This window comes from Berghia stephanieae, chromosome 2 (genome assembly GCF_034508935.2).
Source record: "Berghia stephanieae isolate SIO BIC M18660-M18661 chromosome 2, UCSD_Bste_1.3, whole genome shotgun sequence".
NCBI lineage: Eukaryota > Metazoa > Mollusca > Gastropoda > Nudibranchia > Aeolidiidae > Berghia > Berghia stephanieae.
In genome coordinates, this window is record NC_088361.1 from 33,999,706 (window position 1) to 34,020,028 (window position 20,323).

The window sequence follows — 20,323 nt, forward strand, 5'->3', positions numbered from 1 at the left end:
TCACTACCACTGTACTACAACCACCACAACCACATCATCACTACCACTACTACTACAACAACAACCACCACCACATTATCATTACCACTACTACTACAACCACCACAACCACATCATCACTACCACTACTACAACCACCACCACCACCACATCATCATTACCACTACTACTACAACCACCACATCATCACTACCACTACTACTACAACCACCACAACCACATCATCATTACCGCTACTACTACAACCACCACCACCACCACATCATCACTACCACTACTACTACAACCACCACTACCACATCATCACTACCACTACTACTACAACCACCACCACCACATCATCACTACCACTACTACTACAACCACCACCACCACATCATCATTATTACCACTACTACTACAACCACCACCACCACATCATCACTACCACTAATACTACTAAAACCACCACCATATCATCATCACTTCCACCACTACTACAACCTACACCACATCATCATCACTACCACCACTACTACAACCACCATCACCACCACATCATCATCACTATCAATACTACTACAACTACCACCATCACCTCATCTTCATCACTACCACCACTACTACTACTACAACCACCACCACCACATCATCATCATCACTACCACTACTACTACAACCACCACATCATCATCATCACTACTACTACTACTACTGCTAATGCTACTACTATACTACAACAACAACCACTACAAAATCATCATCACTACCACTACTACTACAACCACCAGCACCACATCATCATCACGACCAGTACTACTACAACCACCACCACCACATTATCATCACTACCACGACTACTACTACAACCACCACCACATCATCATTACCATTACTATTACAACCACCACTAGCACATCATCATCACTACCATTTGTACTACAACCTCCACCACCACCACCACCACATCAACATCACTACCACCACTACTACAACCACCACCACATCATTATCATCACGACCACAACTACTACAACCACTATACCACCACCATATCATCACTACAACTACTACTTCAACCAGCACCACCACCATATCATCATCACTACCACTACTACCTCAACCACCACCACCACCACCACCACCACCACCACCACCACCATATCATCATCATTACCACCACAACTACAACATCAACCACTATCACATCTTCATCACTATTACTACAACCACCAACACCACATCATCCTCACTACCACCAGTACTACAATCTCTACCATTAGGTTTTGGCGCTTTACTTCATTTGAAATAAGGAAACTTTGGGATTGTAAATTGCAATGTGTTTATGTATCATAATATACACTGTAATTCTAATCAGTTATCTATTTAGAACTATACAATATGTAAGCACAATGCCAAATATCGTTTTTTGTGCGCGGAAATTCCTCTTTCGGCATTGAAATTCCTACGAGTGGTGGCTGAAACTCCTGTGAACGAAATTTAAAGTTGGCGTCTCTGCGCTACCATTGAATAAATAGGCACTTTGAAAAAATTTTATTCCCAGACGCCTGTCTGGGGATAATGAAAATTCGTTATCCCCAGACAGGTGTCTGGGGATAACCAATTTTTGTTATCCTCAGACAGGTGTCTGGGGATGAAAGAAAATGTTATCCCCAGACGCATGTAGCAAGTGGGCAGAAAGAATTTATGCAAAATGCCAAACCAGGCGTGAAAAATACCAAATATTCTGGAAAAAATACTAGTGGTTGTGTCCCAAAACAGTTAATATATCAAGCGATATTCAACACAAGATGAAAGTAAATAGTGATCAAATGTCAAATCCAGCTCTTTTAAAAAAAATATTTTAAAGCAAATGGATCAATGAAATTTCTTTTGTTACTTTGATCTGAAAACGTCAAAATGGCAATTCGACTTTTTATTTTCAACCAGGAAGAAAGTTGTTTATCATCAAATCTGTTCATAGTCCACCAACCATTTAAATTTTCACTACCTAACTACCTGTTAACTTTATTGATATTCTCTTGTTTCTATAATTTGCTCATTCTGGCCACAATTTTGGGGATGACCGGGAATTATTTTTTATTTCGCGGACGAATTCCTAGGCCATGGTGTTGTTCGCCCCAAAGCCCAAAACCGACACCTGTTATTGTCCTGTCTTCTTCGCACAAGACAATATAATTTAGTATCAAACGTCCACAAAACTAGATCCAACAACACATTTTTATTCGAATCAGAGATGAAAATAACTACCAAAACAAGGAAAAAAATGGTGGAAATATGTTTAGCTCACTCATATATGAATTTAAGATATTCCGATAGCGGTGTGGATAGACAGCTCAGTGGGTTAGGCCACCTTTCATTTTACTCCTTTTAGCTGCACAGATTCGAACCAGTCGCGACCCCCCCCCCCCCCCCCCCCCCCCTCCCCTCACACACACAAACTTTTTTTAAAAAAAAACTTTTTCTTTCTTTCTTCCCAATTGATGTTCATTGTTTTCACTTTTTTTCCGAGTTCCGAGCAAGAGTTTTTTTAATCAGTTGAATTTTTTATTTCTCCGATAATATTATTTCATTATTTAATTTGCTCTAGATCTATTATTGTTTTTTGTTTTTTTTTGGTCAAATGATAATATTAATAATAATAATAATAATAATAATAATAATAATAATAATAATAATAATAATAATAATAATAATAATAATTGTAATAATTATTATTATTACTATTACCATCATAATCATTATTATATTATTATCAATAATAATATTATTTTTATTATTAATTCTCTTATTATCATACTATTACTATTATTATTATTATTATTATTATTATTATTATTATTATTATTATTACTATTATCATTATTATTATTATTATTATCATCATCATCATCATTATTATTATTATTATTATTATTATTATTATTATTATTATTATTATTATTATTATTATTATTATTATTATTATTATTATTATTATAGCTATCCTCTATCTGACCATTTGGTCGCTCTCTGAATATTTCTGTTTGTTTGCTTTTTAATTATTTATTCTTTTTAGACACTATTTGAGATCGGAGTGGGGACGAATATATTTGCTAGAAGCTAGAATAAAAAACCAAGAGAGATAGAGAGAGAGAGAGAGAGAGAGAGAGAGAGAGAGAGAGAGAGAGAGAGAGAGAGAGAGAGAGAGAGAGAGAGAGAGAGAGAGTGTTTAATATTTAAAAAAAAGAGGTGGGGGGAGGGTGGATGGGACATTTATCCCTTTCAACGTTCTGTAAAAAGAAGACGGAATTAAAAAAAAAAAAAAAAAGTGACGTTACCAGGATTCGAACCCACAACGTCGATTCTGGTCAAACTTCCAGGGCAGACGACTAAACCATTCGGCCATGACACCCACTTCGAAGTCGACGCATATTGTGTATATGTAGTAACAACTGATTTTAATGTTGGTTAATTTTATGTTTTTATAGATATTTTATTAACTTTCCTTATTTTTATGTGCATTTGGAAACATTCCATATTCTGGAATGTGGATAATTGTTTAAAAGAGCGGAGTTTCAAATATGCGTCTGGGGATAATGAAAATTCGTTATCCCCAGACAGGTGTCTGGGGATAACGAATTTTTATTATCCTCAGACAGGTGTCTGGGGATAATCACAGCGTAAAATTTTCAATCTCAAAATATCTTGATTTGACTCAGTCAGGGGGATGGGACTTGTTGAGTTATTTATATTTTTCTATTGAAATTTTTTGTCAATTTTACAGAGAGGATCTGTGATCTCACTGCTGCCTCAAAACCAGCATCTCGCGGCGATCGGAAAATTTTGAGTTTTACAGTCAACATGGCCCACTTGTTGTTTTCAGTAATTTTGTTTCAATTAAAAAATAAATGGCAAGTGTTAGGTGTCATTTTAATGGTCAGAAAATAAGCTTTATTTTCATATAAATCATTTTCATGGATGGAAAGTATGGAAAAAATTAAGGATAGATGAAAATGGAAAAAAATATGAGGTTTTTGTCCTAAAAAGTGGGGTCGATGGCGGAAAAAATAAAATAATGAGCGAGTGTAGGCCTATCAATTTTGATGAAATTTTGGCAGAGATATTCTTGAATTAATTGTCTATCGATGTATGAAGTATAATTAAAATGTAATCCATAATTTTAAAAGTTCTTATAATTCAAAAATTTATAAATTTACATTACATAAGCTTTCTGAGAAATGCAATCAAGAATTAAGAATGTAATACACCGTTAGAAAGCTTGTTTTGTGCCCTTTATAATGATACCAAAGTTAGTCACATAGGTTCACAAATAACGCCATGGTGACCAAAACAGTAAAGGGTCAAAAATAAAGTTCCAAAAAACGAGTTTCACCTTACAGTGAGCCTATCGGCGGCCACTGGACTGGAGTTATCAAAGTGCCTAGAATAAAAAGAAAAGAGCCTTTTATCCCCCTTCTCTACCACCACCACCACCACATCCTCCTCCACTACCACCACCACACCACCTCCTCCACTACCACCCCACCACAACCACCGCCATCGCCGCCACCACCACCTCTACCACCACCGCTGCTGCATTCCCAGACTTCCTGTGTTGTTTTTACGCTGTCACATGACCTGTTTTGAGAAATTTGTCGTCTGCTACAAACATTTAGATCTATCAACAGAAGATATTTTTGTTGGAACAGGCAAAAAAGTGTTATTTCTTGTATATTTTAAGGGAGGACTGGTCCCATAGCAGACAAGTTGATTGAATAAAAGAAAAAGGGCCTTTTATCCCCATCCCACTTGTCCTTTCACCTCCTCCTCCACCACCACCACCACCTCCTCCTCCACCACCACTACCACCACCATCATCGCTGCCACCACCACCACCACCACAAAAGGAGAGAGTGAGAGAGAGAGAGAGAGAAACACACACACATACACCCACAACGGAACAAATTTTGCACACCAATTTTTCCTGCACTTGCACTTTTTTCAAATTAAAGCCTTGTAATAATATTATCATCGTTGTCATTTTACAGAGTTCATTGATGTCGGAAAAAATGAAAGAGCCCTTGAAGTGCTTTATGATGTCATCAAAAGCAAGAAGCATAGAACATGGCAGAAGACCCATGAACAGATTATGGAGAAATACCTCAAGCTTTGTGTGGAACTCCGCAAGTCACACATTGCCAAAGAGGGATTGTATCAGTACAAAAACATTTGTCAACAGGTAATGTTTTAAATTTGATTTTATATCTGCTTAGTTTATTTAATATTAGTTGTATTATTTAGTAATTTGGTAAACATAAACTTGTCACTCCAGCACTGAACTGAAATATGGCCTAGTGACTGTACTGTATCCCAACTTTTAGGGCTTCAGTTAATAACTGCATAGATTTTTTGTTAATTAATGGATAGATTTTAATGGTTTTTGCCTCATTTTCTTCAAGTGGAATTGTTCTATCATTTTGTATTGGTTACGTTTTGGATAATTTTAAAAAAATCATAACTTGACAAATCAAAATTCTTGATGTTGCATGTAATTTATCATCTTAATTTTTCATTAAAATTAAATTCAGGTCAAAGTTTTATCCTTAATTCCCTGTCCTTAGTCAAATGTCGACAGCCATCTTAAACCAGTTTTGAAATCGAAATGGTGAACACTGGAAATGTAACACTTTCAGGTCACTAAATCCATGCAAAGACAAATAGAGTACATTTTCCAATTTTTTTTCAACTATCATAACTTTTCTTCTGAATAAGAAAAAGGCCTTTAATAAATGGATGTAAGTTTCAATGAGATGAAAATTATTTGAATTTTTGACCAAAGTACCTACTGGTATTGTATATTAAAGATCAGAACAAGTGTGTATCAAAGCTCCCAAACAAAGCAAGAAAGAAAAATACAAGAAAAAAAAAACAAACATCCTAAAAAGTCAGCCTGCCTCGACTGGGGATCGAATGTCTATTTTATATTATGGAAAATTGATAATTAAAAGTCTTTAATCCACCGTTGGGGATTGTTGCCAATCATTTTTATAAGAAGTCGATTTAGATATTATAGTATAAAATCAAATTAATACAGTTTGTATTTATGTATTTTGAATAGAAGAAAGTTTGAGATGCTAATTTTATTCAAACTTATATCATGAGGTATATTAGTGTCTCATTGGTATTCATTGAAAAATAACTGCTTTATTTCTGAAAATGGTTTGTTCTAAAATTACAGATAAATGATGGGAAAATTTATGATTTGAAATAAATTTACTTGGTCAAATCGCTTATGGCCTTTTACCCGTTTTAACAGGTAAACATCAACTCCCTTGTGGAAGTTGTCAAGAGTTACATTGCTCTGGCTGAACAGAAAACTGAATCAGCAAGAAAAGAATCCCATCAGACTGTTGTTGACATTGATGATTTGGATTTGCCAGATTCTCCAGAAAGGTAAAAAGTTAAACTCAGATTTAAAAAAATAAAATAAAATAAAATTACCAAACGATATGACAATTTGGTAGTAAGAAATTTTCTGCTATATAGTTTTCCTAATTTTAAGGCTTCTAATAATCATTACTTCTGTCTCTTCATTTTTGTTGTAGTTGTTGTTGTTGCTAAATTATATTAGAAGTGATGGCACTTCTCACTTATAATGAAGAGAGGAAAATGAAATTCAGATAATTTTTCTTATCTTTATAAATTTATATATTTAATTTGTTTTAAATAGAACAATTTGTTCACAGTTCAAATTTTATGATTGAAAAAGAAAATACAAAATATTTTTGTCTTTACAACTTTGTAAACTAAATTGACTTTACTCTTTATCAATATCTCGCGTCTGGATTAACAGGACGTATGGAATAGACATTGGGCAGTACAATAATAATGGCTTTTTCCATTGGTGTTAGCTAAACATTTACTTCAGTGATGTCTCAATATGAATTATGTTTTGTACCAGTAATTTTGATTACAGTATGTGTTTGTGCTTTTCTCACTTTTGACATTTAACAATCTTTTTAAAAGTTGCACTAATTGTTACATGTTTCATGTCTGTTTTTCCAGCTTACTCCTGAAGGCAGTGAGTGGGGAGGATCTTCAGGATCGTACTGATCGGACCATTCTGACACCTTGGGTGAAATTCCTATGGGAATCTTACCGACAATGTCTGGATCTACTGAGGAATAATTCTAGAGTGGAAAGACTCTACCAGGACATTGCCCAGCAAGGTATGATCAAGTTGAGTGGGGTCGTTGAATACACTCGTATGCATTAAGAGATTGTTCTATTTTTATGTAGATGAAATAAGTTCATGCTTTAGTAAATTAAAAGATCATCCATGATTTATTAATGTTTAAAAAAAAAAAATATTTGCATACTGTGTGGTTTACAGCCTACTTTATAGTTTCAATTGGTTTGAATCAGACATTTTGATTGTTTTTGTTTTATGGAATGTTTTAAGGGAGAAATATTTTAAGTCTATAGATGATTATCAGAAATTAATGGAATTATTATTTGCCGTTTAAAATTCAGGGGAGGGAGTAATTTGTTTGTGAGTATTGTTCATTCTGGAATTTCCTAGTTCATTTTTACAAGCTTTATTTAAAAAAGAAATAAAAAATTAATTAATAAGATAAAGACAAAGCAAGATATCTTAAGGATTAAGAAAACTGTTTAATCATGGGAAAGATAGTAAAACTTCTGCAATGTTTACATAAAGAAGTATTCTAAACTTATACTATACTTTTTATTCTGGGAAAGTATCTATAACCTGCATTTGGTGAGGATGTGGTGGGTGCCAAATTTTAGGCAAAAAGTTCATGAAACTTTCATTTTCTCAAGTGGCATCCCTAGGATACAACAAAAGGTTAAGCAAGGCATGATGGTGTTGGAAACCAATTGAATCTCTTGGTTATGTAGAAAATTGATTTGATTCCTTCATCCCCCATTCTATGATCTGATTTTACTTTACTTTTCTCCACAGCTTTCAAGTTTTGCTTGAAATATGCTAGGAAGACAGAGTTTAGAAAACTTTGTGACAATGTAAGTGGATTCAGTTAACTATGGATTTGGTGATGTCAGAGTCTAGTTATTTTAAAGCGTCTATTAATTATAATATTAGCATCTTAGGCCGTGTGATTGAAATATAAATTATCCTGCTCCTACAACTTTCCAAGTAAATGGGGTGTTGTAGCGGTGATAAGGTATTTTTAAATTTTCACTTTGGCAGGTTAAAAGTTATTTTTCAATTTAAAGGGCACCGTGGCTCAGCAGTACAGTCTTTGCTTCACACCCGAAGGATGCGTAGTTCAATCACCCGTCACTGCTCTGTGTGGCCTTGAGCAAGTCACCCCTCCTAGTTCAATTTGCGGCGCTGCACTGCGGCTGCCTCCTGGGTTATTCCAGTCTTCCCTTGGAATATACGCTAGAGACAAATTTTCCCTATGGGATGAATAAAGGGTATTCTATTATTTTATTTATTTATTAATATTTTTTTTTGTTAGCCATTTGCTGCAATTTTGTGGCGGTGTAGAAAACTTACAATTTTTCTAGTCATCACAGAGTAGCAAATTATGACAGGAATAGCTGCAGTTTCATCTTTAACAATGGCGTTTGAGTTCACTCTAACCGATAATCTTACTGTCTGACTGAATGAAAAGAACAATTATAGGGTTTATTTGGGTTTAATTTTGTAATTTCAAAATTTTAAAAATCAAACCCTGTAAGTAGAGGGTTAATAACAGTTATTCCATTGTGAGTCACATTTTTGCATTTCCGAATGTTTTCACCAGTTGCGCACTCACTTGATGCACATCCATAAGCATCAAAATCAGCAGACAGCCATCAACCTGAACAATCCAGACTCTCAGGCCATGCATCTGGAGACTAGGCTTGTACAGCTTGACTCAGCCATTACTATGGAGCTCTTTCAGGTAAGTAAAATGAAAATATGCTTGAAAGAAAAAATGTTTGCTTCTTTGTTTGGACCCAAGGGATTATAAAACACTCTTTTGTTTTCACAAAAATCAAAGGGAACAATGGGTTTGATTTCTTATGATTTATGGGAAAATCTTGGTTATGATTTCAGAATTATGTCAGTCCTGATTGATAAATAAAAATGGATAATTAAAACTTAAGTTTCTCTTTTGTCCAAATGAAGATGATACAATTTCAAGTGCATAAGTCATGTTGAGTCGAATTTATAATCTCTTGATTTTTTTATGAACTCCAAAAGAAAAGAGAAATAAAATTCTGCCTTTGAAAGTCCTGGACTTAATTTTTGTAAATTTTGTGATAGTGTTCTCTACAATACATTGAATTAATTTCACAAAATTGAGAGCCATAAATTATTATATGTGCAAAGAGCGGTGGGTACTATAAAAAAAAAATCTTAAAGTTTGCTGTAAAAATTCAGAATTTTGAGAATAAAATCTGGATCAACCCCAAAAATTTGGTTTCAATCCTTACATAGACCTGTAAATTCTCAGTCAATTAACTGAAATCAGTCAATTTGTCAAATTCAAATATTTAAAAAAAGGAAAGAAAGAAATGAAAAAAGAAAGAATTCACAAATCGTAGTCGAATGACCGTTAAGTAATTTGGAGTGTTTCACAGCGCTACGCATAGCTCATGGGGACCGTTTATATTAACGATGTATATATTGCCAAGACTAAGCGACGCTTTTTATAAAAGACGTGTCTGAACACATCCCTGGGTATTTTCACACATCCTTCGTTAAATTATTTTTTCACTTTCCAAACCCGTCGTGATCCCAACGGTAGCCAATTTTAACTGAACCACCGAGCGATAAATTTCACTGTTTCATCTAAGCCAAAATTGACCACAATTACCTGGCGAGTCTCCAAAGTATGATAAAGTAAATTGCGAATGCCGGAAGTCCGTTATGTAGACACCTTCAAATCGAAAGTTAGGATAGATTGCTACAAAGCACATTTCGATTGCCTTACGTTGTAAACAAACTGGTTGACCGTTTCTTCACTGATTGGGTACCTAATTATAAGGAACAATGGTAAGTAGCCTAATTAATTCCCGCGCAAATTAGGACGTTTTCTGCCATTGTTTTGTTCAAGCATGCTTGCTGTTTACTGCGGCGATTTACTATTCATTTCGATTCTTTGGATTTGTCCGCTACCGCTACGCCTGCCGAAGTTTCTTCAATTGATAATTCATTTCTACTTAGCCTGATAATTCAGTGTATTGGCCAGAAGTCATATTTTTTGCCCTTATTTTAAAAAAAAAAAACTTGAATCTTCAGTTTGTCGAAGAGTTTCAGTCAATTTTTATAGAGCTCATTTACAGGTCTATTTACATGTCATAATAGCATTCTAAAGTGACAATATATTATGTAAAGTTGTTCACTTTGGTGACATATATCTATTTTCTATGTAAAATATCGAGAATTTTTTATTGAGTTTCCTCAAAAATTATAAATGAAAATTTTGAATCTAGAAGAGGGAAAAATCCTGATTTAGAGTGAATTGTCCCTAAAAAAATCAACTTGTGTGATGGATAATGGATTCCTATTCAGCGTTTAGTCTTTGCCTCAATTCGGTTATAATATGTAAACCTGTGTCTTTGAATTTATGTTGTGAAGATAAGGAAATTTTATTCATTCTCCGCAATAACGGTATATATTGCTTTGATTCAAATTTAATATAGCATTTTAAATTCATTTTATGGCATCTCATTCACCCCAAACTAATACTGGATTGAAGTGATGGATCTCATTTGAATTATAAAAAGTTATAATTAGGGCCAGTTGATAGAAAATGACAATGGTAATGTGTTGGGATTGTTTAATTACAGGAAGCATTCAAGGCTGTTGAAGACATCCATGGCCTGATCACACTGTCCAAGAAACAACCTAAGCCTGCCCTGATGGCCAACTATTTCCAAAAATTGAGTCTTGTTTTCTCTAAGTCTGGCAACCATCTGTTCCATGCCTGCACCTTGCACAGGCTGTTTGTCCTGTCTAGGGAACAACGGAAAAATTTGTCCGTGGATGAGCTACAGAAGTAAGTACTTTCTAATCAATATCAGATTTTAAAAACAGATAATGTTGGGGGAAAAAAAGCTCATAGTTATTCCTACACAAAGAGATTATCAGTGTTATTGGATATTGCTTGGCCGCATCATTAATTTTTACTTTTATCTTTGTGTTTGGTGGTCTATAGATATTTTATTTATTTCTTCTATCTTGTTGCCTAAATATTTGGTCTTTACTTTGTAGGATGGCATCTAAAGTTCTTTGTGCAACCTTGGCTGTACCCATCCCACCAGCAAGGAATGCCATTGGTAACTTGTTGGTCATGGATGAGAGTGCTGTGGAGAAGCAACGTAAACTGGCTACTCTGTTGATGAGGACTTCTCCACCTATCAGACAGTCTCTCGTCTCTGATTTGGTAAGCTATGAGTTAAATTCTGTGATACCAAAACTCCGGTTTTACCGGGGAAAAAAAACTAGGTCTGGAGCAAAAAATAAAAAATTCCAGTTTACGGGCAACTTCCGTCAAATTCCAGTGAGGTCATATTGTTGCAGTCTCTAGACCCTTGTGGCCAGTGAGTCAGGTTTGTAGTCCTTGACTTTTCCCTGCAAACTGATTAGGTAAAACAGAGGAAAACAGATAGGTACGTGTTTTAAAGTTGAGATTAAAAAAAAAAATCTCTTTTTCTATCATATGTGGCTGTCTACCAGTGCCATTTACTGTTACTTCCATTGTTCTAAAATCTTTTGCAAAAATATTTATTACAGCAGTTTCAGTGCACCATAACCGTTTGATAAAGATATTGTTATTTTTTATGTAGTTTATATACATTAGCCTTGGATTTGCTTGAGAAATCGGTAATGCCATTCTGAAAGTGTGAATAATGACATGAAACGTAAAAAAAGTGAATTTTTTCACTCCCAAAAACAACAAAAATAAACAGCCCTTTAAAAAGTTTCATAAATACTATTGATTATAATTTAGTGTTACATATTCAGAGTGAAATTAGTTGATTGAACTGGGTGGGGATCCTGACCTCCCATAGCGGGCAGGGAGGTACATACTGTGTATTCTATCCCCTTATATCTGTTTTCCAACATGCTTTCTATCTTTGTCTTGGAATGAGATTACTTGGTTTTGTCCAGGCACTGGCCGGAATCCTAGCTGGGAGGGAAACAGTCAAATGCATAGTTATTGTTTTGGGAGATGATATTTTTTTCCTTGTAAATCATCTCTCTGTTATGTATTATTATTTTTATTTTGAATGTATAATGTAAGCATTTGATTGTGTTCCTCTTTGTTGGATTTTGTGCTTGTGTCTGGATGAGACTTGTACGTGATTTCAAACTACATTGGTGGTATGCTCTTGAATCTACATCTGATCCTTATTTGTTCTCAGTTCCCCTTTGTCTTACTTTTTCTTGGGTGCTTTAATTATAATTCTAGAACTTTTTACTATACCATTTTCTTCCTTTTTACTGGCGCTGATATAACCTAAATGTGTTGCAAGCGCCGTAAAACCCTTAAAAACAAAACAAACAAGTTGATTGAAAAATTGCTGTTCTTTATACCCTATTGTGGTAGGTCTTGTTTAGAATAGTCTGCTTATGTATAGCATTAGGTAGGTATTGAAATGCAATACTCTGTTACTTTTCCAGGTGAAGAATGGATTGATTCAGTATGCATACCCAGAGTTACAGAACTTGTATCAGTATCTAGAGGTCGATTTTCACCCACTGAGTTTGTACAGTAAAGTAAAGCCCATTGTTGAGATGATCGAGAAGAACGAAGAGCTGGCTCAGTATGTGCCACAGATAGAAGACATCATTATAACGCGTGTGCTCAAACAGGTGAGATTAGATCCTTTATTATTACCTTTCCTGGCTTGTTATTATGTTATGAAATTAACTCATTTTAATAAGCAATTTTGCGTAACTGGGTGGGGTTCCTGACTTCCCATAGTGGGCAGGGTGGCACTTACTGCGTAGGGCTTATAGGGAAACAGTTGAATGTATAGCTATAGTTTTGGGAGATGTTTTGTTTTTTATTGTAAATCATCTCCGTTTATGTATTGTATTATTTTCTGTTTTACTTCTGATTTGTAAGTATTTGAGTATATTCCTCTAAGTGTGGACCTGTGCTAGAGTCAGGATGAGACATTTAGGTGATCTCAAATTACACTGATAGTGTGCTATATCTGTTCGCTATCTGAACCAGTTCCCCTTTATCTTACTTTTATTTGGATGCTTTAATTTTTTTAGAACATTTGACTATCCCATTTTCTTCCTTTTTACTGGCACTGTTATGACCTAAATGTGTTGCACGCCGTAAAATCCTTTAAAAAAAAAGAAAGAAAATTTTGTGGAATATGTGAAAATTTACAAGAATATGAACAAAGAGAAATTGAGCAAAAATAGCAACAATATCTGAAATTGTTTGCTTGTCTGTATATTGAAACAATCAATGGGGATATAATGATGCAATTTGAGTAGAAATGATTTTTGTTCTCTCCTTTTATTTGCTTACTTTATACATCTCAAATGACATTTTTTTAGTAAATTAGCTATTTTTTGAACAAATATGAACATTTTTACAACGTTCATAATTGTGTAATTCATCAGTCTTTAACAGTCAAGACTAGTTTATAACTTTATTCATAATTTCATATCTTAATTCTGTTGTATTCATCTCTAGGTCTCACAAGTTTATCAGCAGATCAAGTTTAGTCGCTTTTCTGGTCTTGTACCATTTGCCAATGAATATCGTCTGGAGAGAGTTATTGTGGAAGCTGCAAAGACTTTGGAATTGCAAGTTCGTGACATACATGTTAACATTTTTAGACTTCTTATCAATTGATCTGATAATATGAAGTATGAATTTTCAAAAAGGGACCAAAGCCAAGCTGTTATTTCAGAGAAATCACCAGTTTGTGAATCTAAAAGACAGGGAAAATTTTGTTATTTTTGTATATTGGAAATTAAAGTTTGTAGATGAAAAAATATGACAACTGAATTAATTTTTTATAACATTTTTTGACTTAACTTTGAAAATTGAATTCTTCATATTATGACAAGGTTTATTTTAAAAATATTCTTTAAGGTTTAAATCAGTCTGATATCAATTAAAATTTTAAAAAATTTATTTATATAAAAGATTTTTGTTGTTGTTGCTATAGTCGAATATTGGTGACACGAAGGTCTTAGTTTAAATGGTAAAAACTTAGGGACTTTTGTGTTCATACAATTGATGGTTCGATCCTTACCAATCAGAATGTTCCCTGCCATTTAGCCTGTTCCATCCTCTTGATTATTAATTTTCAGTAACCTGGCAAATATTCTTTAATTCAATAGCTAACTTTATTATGCCAACAGACCAATAGGTCAGTCCACAGTTAGTATTTTTCCCATTATTTCAAATCTGACGATGAAACTCCATCGTAATACCAGATGACACTATGCATTTTTTTGATTGCCTGTATTTCAAAGATGTAAGCATTGTATTTGGTTGAATAACCTGGGAATTATACTTTAATAGGAAAAAATGCATCCATGTTAATAGCTAGTTACAAGAGGTCCTGGAGGAAAACTCAGTTGTATCCTATATTCCTTTTTAACATTTTAATCACTTTAATCCCTATAAACTTGATTTATTTTAGGTGAGGATAGATCACCGCACAGGTTCTTTGAGCTTTGGAACGGATCTGGGTGTTTCCCAAAAAGAGGATGTTCCAGAAGGACCTTACATCCAGAGTATGCCCAGTGAACAGATCAGGAATCAGGTCATTAACATTGCCCAGGCTCTGAATCAAGCCATGGAAATAATTGGTCCCAAAGAAAGATCAAAGGTCAGATTTTATTAAAATTAAAAAGTTCAATTTTTAAATGATTTGCTTTATATATTTACACAGGTGAGCAAATTTATGTTTTTGAATTAGAGGACATTTAATTGATTTGGATTGTAAATGATGCGATTGGTTCATTATCTCATATAATATCATATCATATAAATTCAAATGATATAAATGCTGTCTCTCATGTTATGACATCTGTTCAGAGAATTTTTTTTTCCTTTATTCAAGTCAGTGTTTTGTGACATTTTAAAATGGCAAAATTTGGTGGAAATTATTTTCAGCAAAATTCATCATTACAGCTTAATTATTCATTCATTCTTGTTGTGACATGCTTCACCAAGACTCTCCAATCCACTCTTTCCTGCATCTACTGTGACATGCCATTCCTTTCTATACCCATCCATATTGACAATTACTGCTCTCATTATTAAGCTATATGCTATCTGTTGCACTGTTTATCTTTGATAAGATTGGAATTAATTGGATGCTTCTGGTCTATTCTGCAGCTTGATGATGAGGATCTGAAGGCATCCATTCTGAACCAGTATCGTCTGACAGCAAAGAAAGAGCACATGAGGATTTTGCAAAGGAGACAGATTATTGAAAACAGGAAAGAACAGCTTGAACAGAATCAAGACCAGAGGGTAAAGTATTTTGTTTTTTTCTCAACTCCCTAATCAATGTATATGATTTCATATAAAGTAGAATTAGTTGGCAAGTAAGTCTAATGACAATAAAAAATAAAGTATTTTTAACTCTGGATTTGAGACTTTTTGACTTGTTGGAAGTTATGTTAAACCATTTTATTTCTAGCCAAAATTATTATATAGATTTGTTTCATCAGAATAGTGGCAGTGTTTATCAATGAGACATGTCTATTGACTCATTTTATTTGATTGAAATGCAACTTTGTAATGGTGTTTCATTTATATTTGAAAATGTGGTTGAAGGAGAGAGAGGAGATTGAACAGATAGAGGAACAAAGACGTAAGGCGTATGAAGCAGAGATGGAACGTCTGGAAAAAGAGGCTGAGGAACGTAATAAACAACGCCAACTGGAGGAACATGAGATGATCAAGAAGAGACACGTCAAGGAGAGAATTGAAGAACTTCGTAAGACTCCTCATGGAGCAAAGATTCTTGAGAACATCAATGAAGAAGTAAGATTGATTACTTTTATAGATTTTTCTGAGCTTTTATTTTCACAAAGAGGTACTATTCAATAATTAGAGTTTATTGCATATTTGGAATTCATAAATGCTCCTCACTGGTATCTGATATTGCCTTTTTGAAGTTAGAAGTTGAATTACTCATCGTTTAGTATTTTCAAAGAATTACCCAGGCTTTTGATTTTTCTTCTGTTTCTCATTCAAAAAAAGAATCTGTCTAGAATGTTTGTCCATTTACACGTTGTTTGAAACGTGCCTATTGTTAATAAGCTTATCCGTTATGATTTTAGGAAATAGCTGATCTAGATGTGGATGAGATAATGGCCAAGCAAGTGGAGCAACTAGAGAAGGAGAAGAAAGAACTCCAGGAACGCCTGAAGACTCAGGAGAAGAAGGTAAATTGCAAACTGTGCGAAATATTACTCATGAAATGAGGACTGCGCTAGATTACATTTAAAAAAAAAAAAAAAATTGCATTTAAAAAAAAAATAAAAAATTACACATTTTTTATCCCTAGGTTGGCATCTCTTGAACTGCCAGAGTTTTTGCGGAGAAAAGAATTATATTTTATATTAATAAAAATTGAGTTTACTGCTTCCTAGTCTAATTTGCTCATCCTGATTTGATCCTCAGACGGTTTGACTTATGGCTGTCTTTGTTTAAATATTTTCACGGGCACGTTATTATTGCATTGAACATGTCACAAAGGCCTTTTAAAAAAAACAAAAACATGTTAATCCCTTCTGCTTTTATGTATTGTTTTGTTTTTCAGGTTGATTATTTTGCCAGGGCTAAGAGGATTCTGGAACTTCCTCTTTTGAAGGAGCAATATGATGAGGCTAAGAAGGCAGATAAACTCTTTTGGGAAGAGCAAGAAAAGGAAAGAGTATGTATCTGCTTATTCCTCTTCATTCCCCCTCATATTATCTTCATGTTTAAACGTTTAGTTGGTGAAGGAAGGTTGTTATCTTCCTCAGCTCTGCCAGGGCCCATCCAGGCCAAAAATCCTCTCTTGCTGTTGCATGCTTTGGGCAGGTCTGGAGTATATAATGAATCTGAGTAAATAATCATACTGTCACTGACTGCTACTTGTTCTAATTCTTTTGAACCAAATTCAATTTTTACTCCACATATTCAGATTTTCATAGCTTTTTCTGTTTTACCATACCAGTTTTTAGATTTGTGATCCCTCAATCGGTTTTTAATGTCATGAATCCCATTTTGAAAATATATCCAGCTCAGAGACTGGAGTGGTTTTCAAATATATAGCAAACTGTTTGATGCACTTTATTATATCCCACACATAAGCACCATCACCCCACTGTGTTTTTTACATAAATACATGTTAATTTAGTGAGAGTGTACCAAATTTCTACCCAAATGGTTCATGATTTTCACATTTCATTTTAAAATTGATCCCTAAAGAGGCCAAAGCACCTGTCATTCTACCTTTTCCCACCAGCATAAGTAATTTTAACACTGTTTTAGCCCAGCATCAAAATCCAAAGATGAGTACTATATACATGCCTGCAATATTTAATCAGGGTTTCTATGTTTCTTGAAAATTGATACACGGAAGACTCTTGGAATTTTAGTTTATAAAAAGTCTTGGAAACATCTTGGAAGTTTCAAAACATAAAGTATGTAATAAATAGTAATCTCGTCAGTAGCATCAGACAATGTTTTAAATTATTATTATTTCCCCCCCCCCCCCCCTTTATCTTTGTTTAATTTTACAGATATTCTTTAAAAACTAGTACCGATAATCCCTTTTGACTTAAGTCATAAATCGAATGCTTCGTTTTGTTTTGTTTATCTGTGATATTCTATTCTTTTCTCTTCTTGCTGGATGGGGTCTTATGAGCTCCCATGGTGGGCAGGGAGGTCACTTTTGCTATGTCTTCTATCCCCCTCTATTTTATTTTCCAAGTTGCTTTCTGTCTTTGTCTTTATTCTGACCCTGGCCGGAGTTCTTGGCTTAGAGGGACACAGCCAAATGTATTCCTTTTTTTCCTAGTTTATCGTCTCTATGTTATGTAATGTTATATTCTTTGTATTGAATATATATTAATGATTTGTAAGCATTTGAATGTATCCCTCTCAGTGGGATCCTGTTCTTATGTCTGGATGAGACTTTTAGATGATCTCAAAGTACACTGATTGTATGCTCTTGGAATCTACATCTACTTCCCATTTAAACCATTCCATCCTGTCCTACTTTTTCTCATGTGCTTTTGATAATCTCATTTTCTTCCTTTTTACTTTCTTGTGCTGAAATAACGGAAATGTAAAACCCTTTTTAAAAAAACATATCCTCTTGGAGAATTCTTTGAATTTTAAAAATGTTTTCGAGTGGGAACCCTGTATATTGTGGCATGTCTGATCTATTTATTGGTTTCTTGTGACATACTTGCCATTTTTTTCTATCCATTCAGATTGCCAACAGCAAGATTGAAAGGGCCCAGGCTCTGGAGGCCAAAGCCCGTATGAGTCTGATGAAGGCTGATCTAGAGACATTTACCAATACTTTGAAAAAGGCTAAGAAGTCTGAATATGAGGTCAGTATCTCCTCCAGCTTCCCTCACACACACACACACACACACACACACTCACACACACACACACACACTCACACACACACACACACACACTCACACACACACACACACTCTCTGTCTCTCTCTCTCTCTCTCTCTCTCTCTCTCTCTCTCTCTCTCTCTCTCTCTCTCTCTCTCTCTCTCTCTCTCTCTCTCTCTCTCATAAACGGAAAGCAGCTGTCTGTTCATTTTTTCTTCCTTTTTGCTCATTTGTATTCATCTTTCTTCCACGTCATGTCAATATTATTAAGCTCATTGTTATATTGTTGGATATAAAAGTTAAATCAAAAATTGAACTGATCAATCCAAACCTCTTACAGGACAAGTTGAAGGACTTTGAAATGCTTGTGAATGAAGAACGTAGGAAGAGAATGTATGACCGCAAACAGCAGCGTAAAGAGGAACGACGTCAAAAATGGATTCAAGAAAAAGAAGAAGCTGCTCAGAGAGCTCGTGATGAACAACTTAAGTTGGGTAAAATTGATTTTTAAAATTTGAAATAGATCAAATGTTAGGTCTCTGGAAAAAGACATAACTTTTTTTTTCCAGCAACAAAATGAACATATTCCTCGAGAATTTGGTTAAAAGCAAGGTTTGAACTTTGTCCTCTAGTAATACCTTATCCTCTCAACCATTTTGTCAAAATGTTTTCTCTTGTCACCATTCGAAGAAATATGTTACTACACCCATTTTACAATATGTATATGTGTGTGTATATATTGCATGTATTCCTGTGGGGTAAGTAATGTCATGGTTTGAGTTTTTAAGAAGTCGTATTTTAAGATTCATTTTTTTTTTAAAGCAGAATTTGTTAGTGAATATTTTCTATCTTAAATATTTATGTAATTGAACTACATATTTTCAAGAGCTTTATACTTTTGGTTACATAAAACTCTTCAAATGAAGAAAATAAATGTATGTGTGAAATGGGTGCTTAGAATTACTTGACCTGATAGTGTCTCAGAGCTGCCAACTACCCTGAATTGTTGAAAAATTCCTGCTCATCATCATCATCATCATCATCATTATAATCATTATCATCATCATCACGACAGATTTTCCTTAAGAAAGGTTGGCTGGTCTGGAGTCCAAATCTAAAGTTAAAAAAACAAAAAAAGGTTTTTGCCCTGAATTAGATCCTTGTTTGTCTTCAGAACGAGAAGCAAAGGAGCGTGAGGAACAAGAGAAACGTGAAGAGGAGGAAAGGGCTTATCAGGAACACAAAGCCAAATTGGATGAGCAGTTGAAGAAGCAATTGGCCAGGGAAAGGGAAATTGAGGAAAGAGAGGCAAAGAAGAGGGAGGAAGAAAGAAGGCAGTAAGTCAATGTCTATAGGGATTGCTGTTGATGATAGTCTTTTATCCCTCTGCTACAACCTATTTTTCTTTGTACAGTGGTCTCAGTTTATAACCGCATAATAAAGTTACCCCTTATAAGCACGTCCACCGAAAAGGGCCCCACTTATAAGCTGAGCTTTCTGACCTTTACTTTTTAATTACAAAAATAAAGGGAAATGAATAAATTACTAAAGATTGGCAAACAAAGTTAACACAAACTGTCCAAGTTCTGCTAGTAACAATGGTTCACACATCACTATTTCATAACTACTTCTCTTGCACACAACTATTAACTTTGCTTGCCAATTTTCCGTTTATTTATGGAATTCAGTATGTTATAAATCCTCAGTAAGTTTTCCAATCACCTACTAAACTGAAAAAA

At 34.4% G+C, this 20,323-nt stretch overlaps 1 protein-coding gene across 1 annotated transcript in view; it reads left to right on the top strand.

Annotated features, from left to right (window-relative positions):
- The window catches only part of LOC144964761 (eukaryotic translation initiation factor 3 subunit A-like), a 35,869-nt gene that overhangs the window by 1,848 nt on the left and 13,698 nt on the right, over positions 1-20,323 (top strand). Inside the window, exons 2-18 of the mRNA XM_078899355.1 lie at positions 5,031-5,221; positions 6,299-6,435; positions 7,048-7,211; positions 7,967-8,025; positions 8,775-8,915; positions 10,810-11,018; positions 11,234-11,405; positions 12,647-12,838; positions 13,683-13,799; positions 14,644-14,832; positions 15,345-15,482; positions 15,789-15,998; positions 16,298-16,402; positions 16,780-16,893; positions 18,443-18,565; positions 18,925-19,078; positions 19,759-19,921. Of these exons, the coding sequence (XP_078755481.1) occupies positions 5,031-5,221; positions 6,299-6,435; positions 7,048-7,211; positions 7,967-8,025; positions 8,775-8,915; positions 10,810-11,018; positions 11,234-11,405; positions 12,647-12,838; positions 13,683-13,799; positions 14,644-14,832; positions 15,345-15,482; positions 15,789-15,998; positions 16,298-16,402; positions 16,780-16,893; positions 18,443-18,565; positions 18,925-19,078; positions 19,759-19,921 (2,578 nt within the window). The remainder of the gene's footprint in view (positions 1-5,030; positions 5,222-6,298; positions 6,436-7,047; positions 7,212-7,966; positions 8,026-8,774; positions 8,916-10,809; positions 11,019-11,233; positions 11,406-12,646; positions 12,839-13,682; positions 13,800-14,643; positions 14,833-15,344; positions 15,483-15,788; positions 15,999-16,297; positions 16,403-16,779; positions 16,894-18,442; positions 18,566-18,924; positions 19,079-19,758; positions 19,922-20,323) is intronic.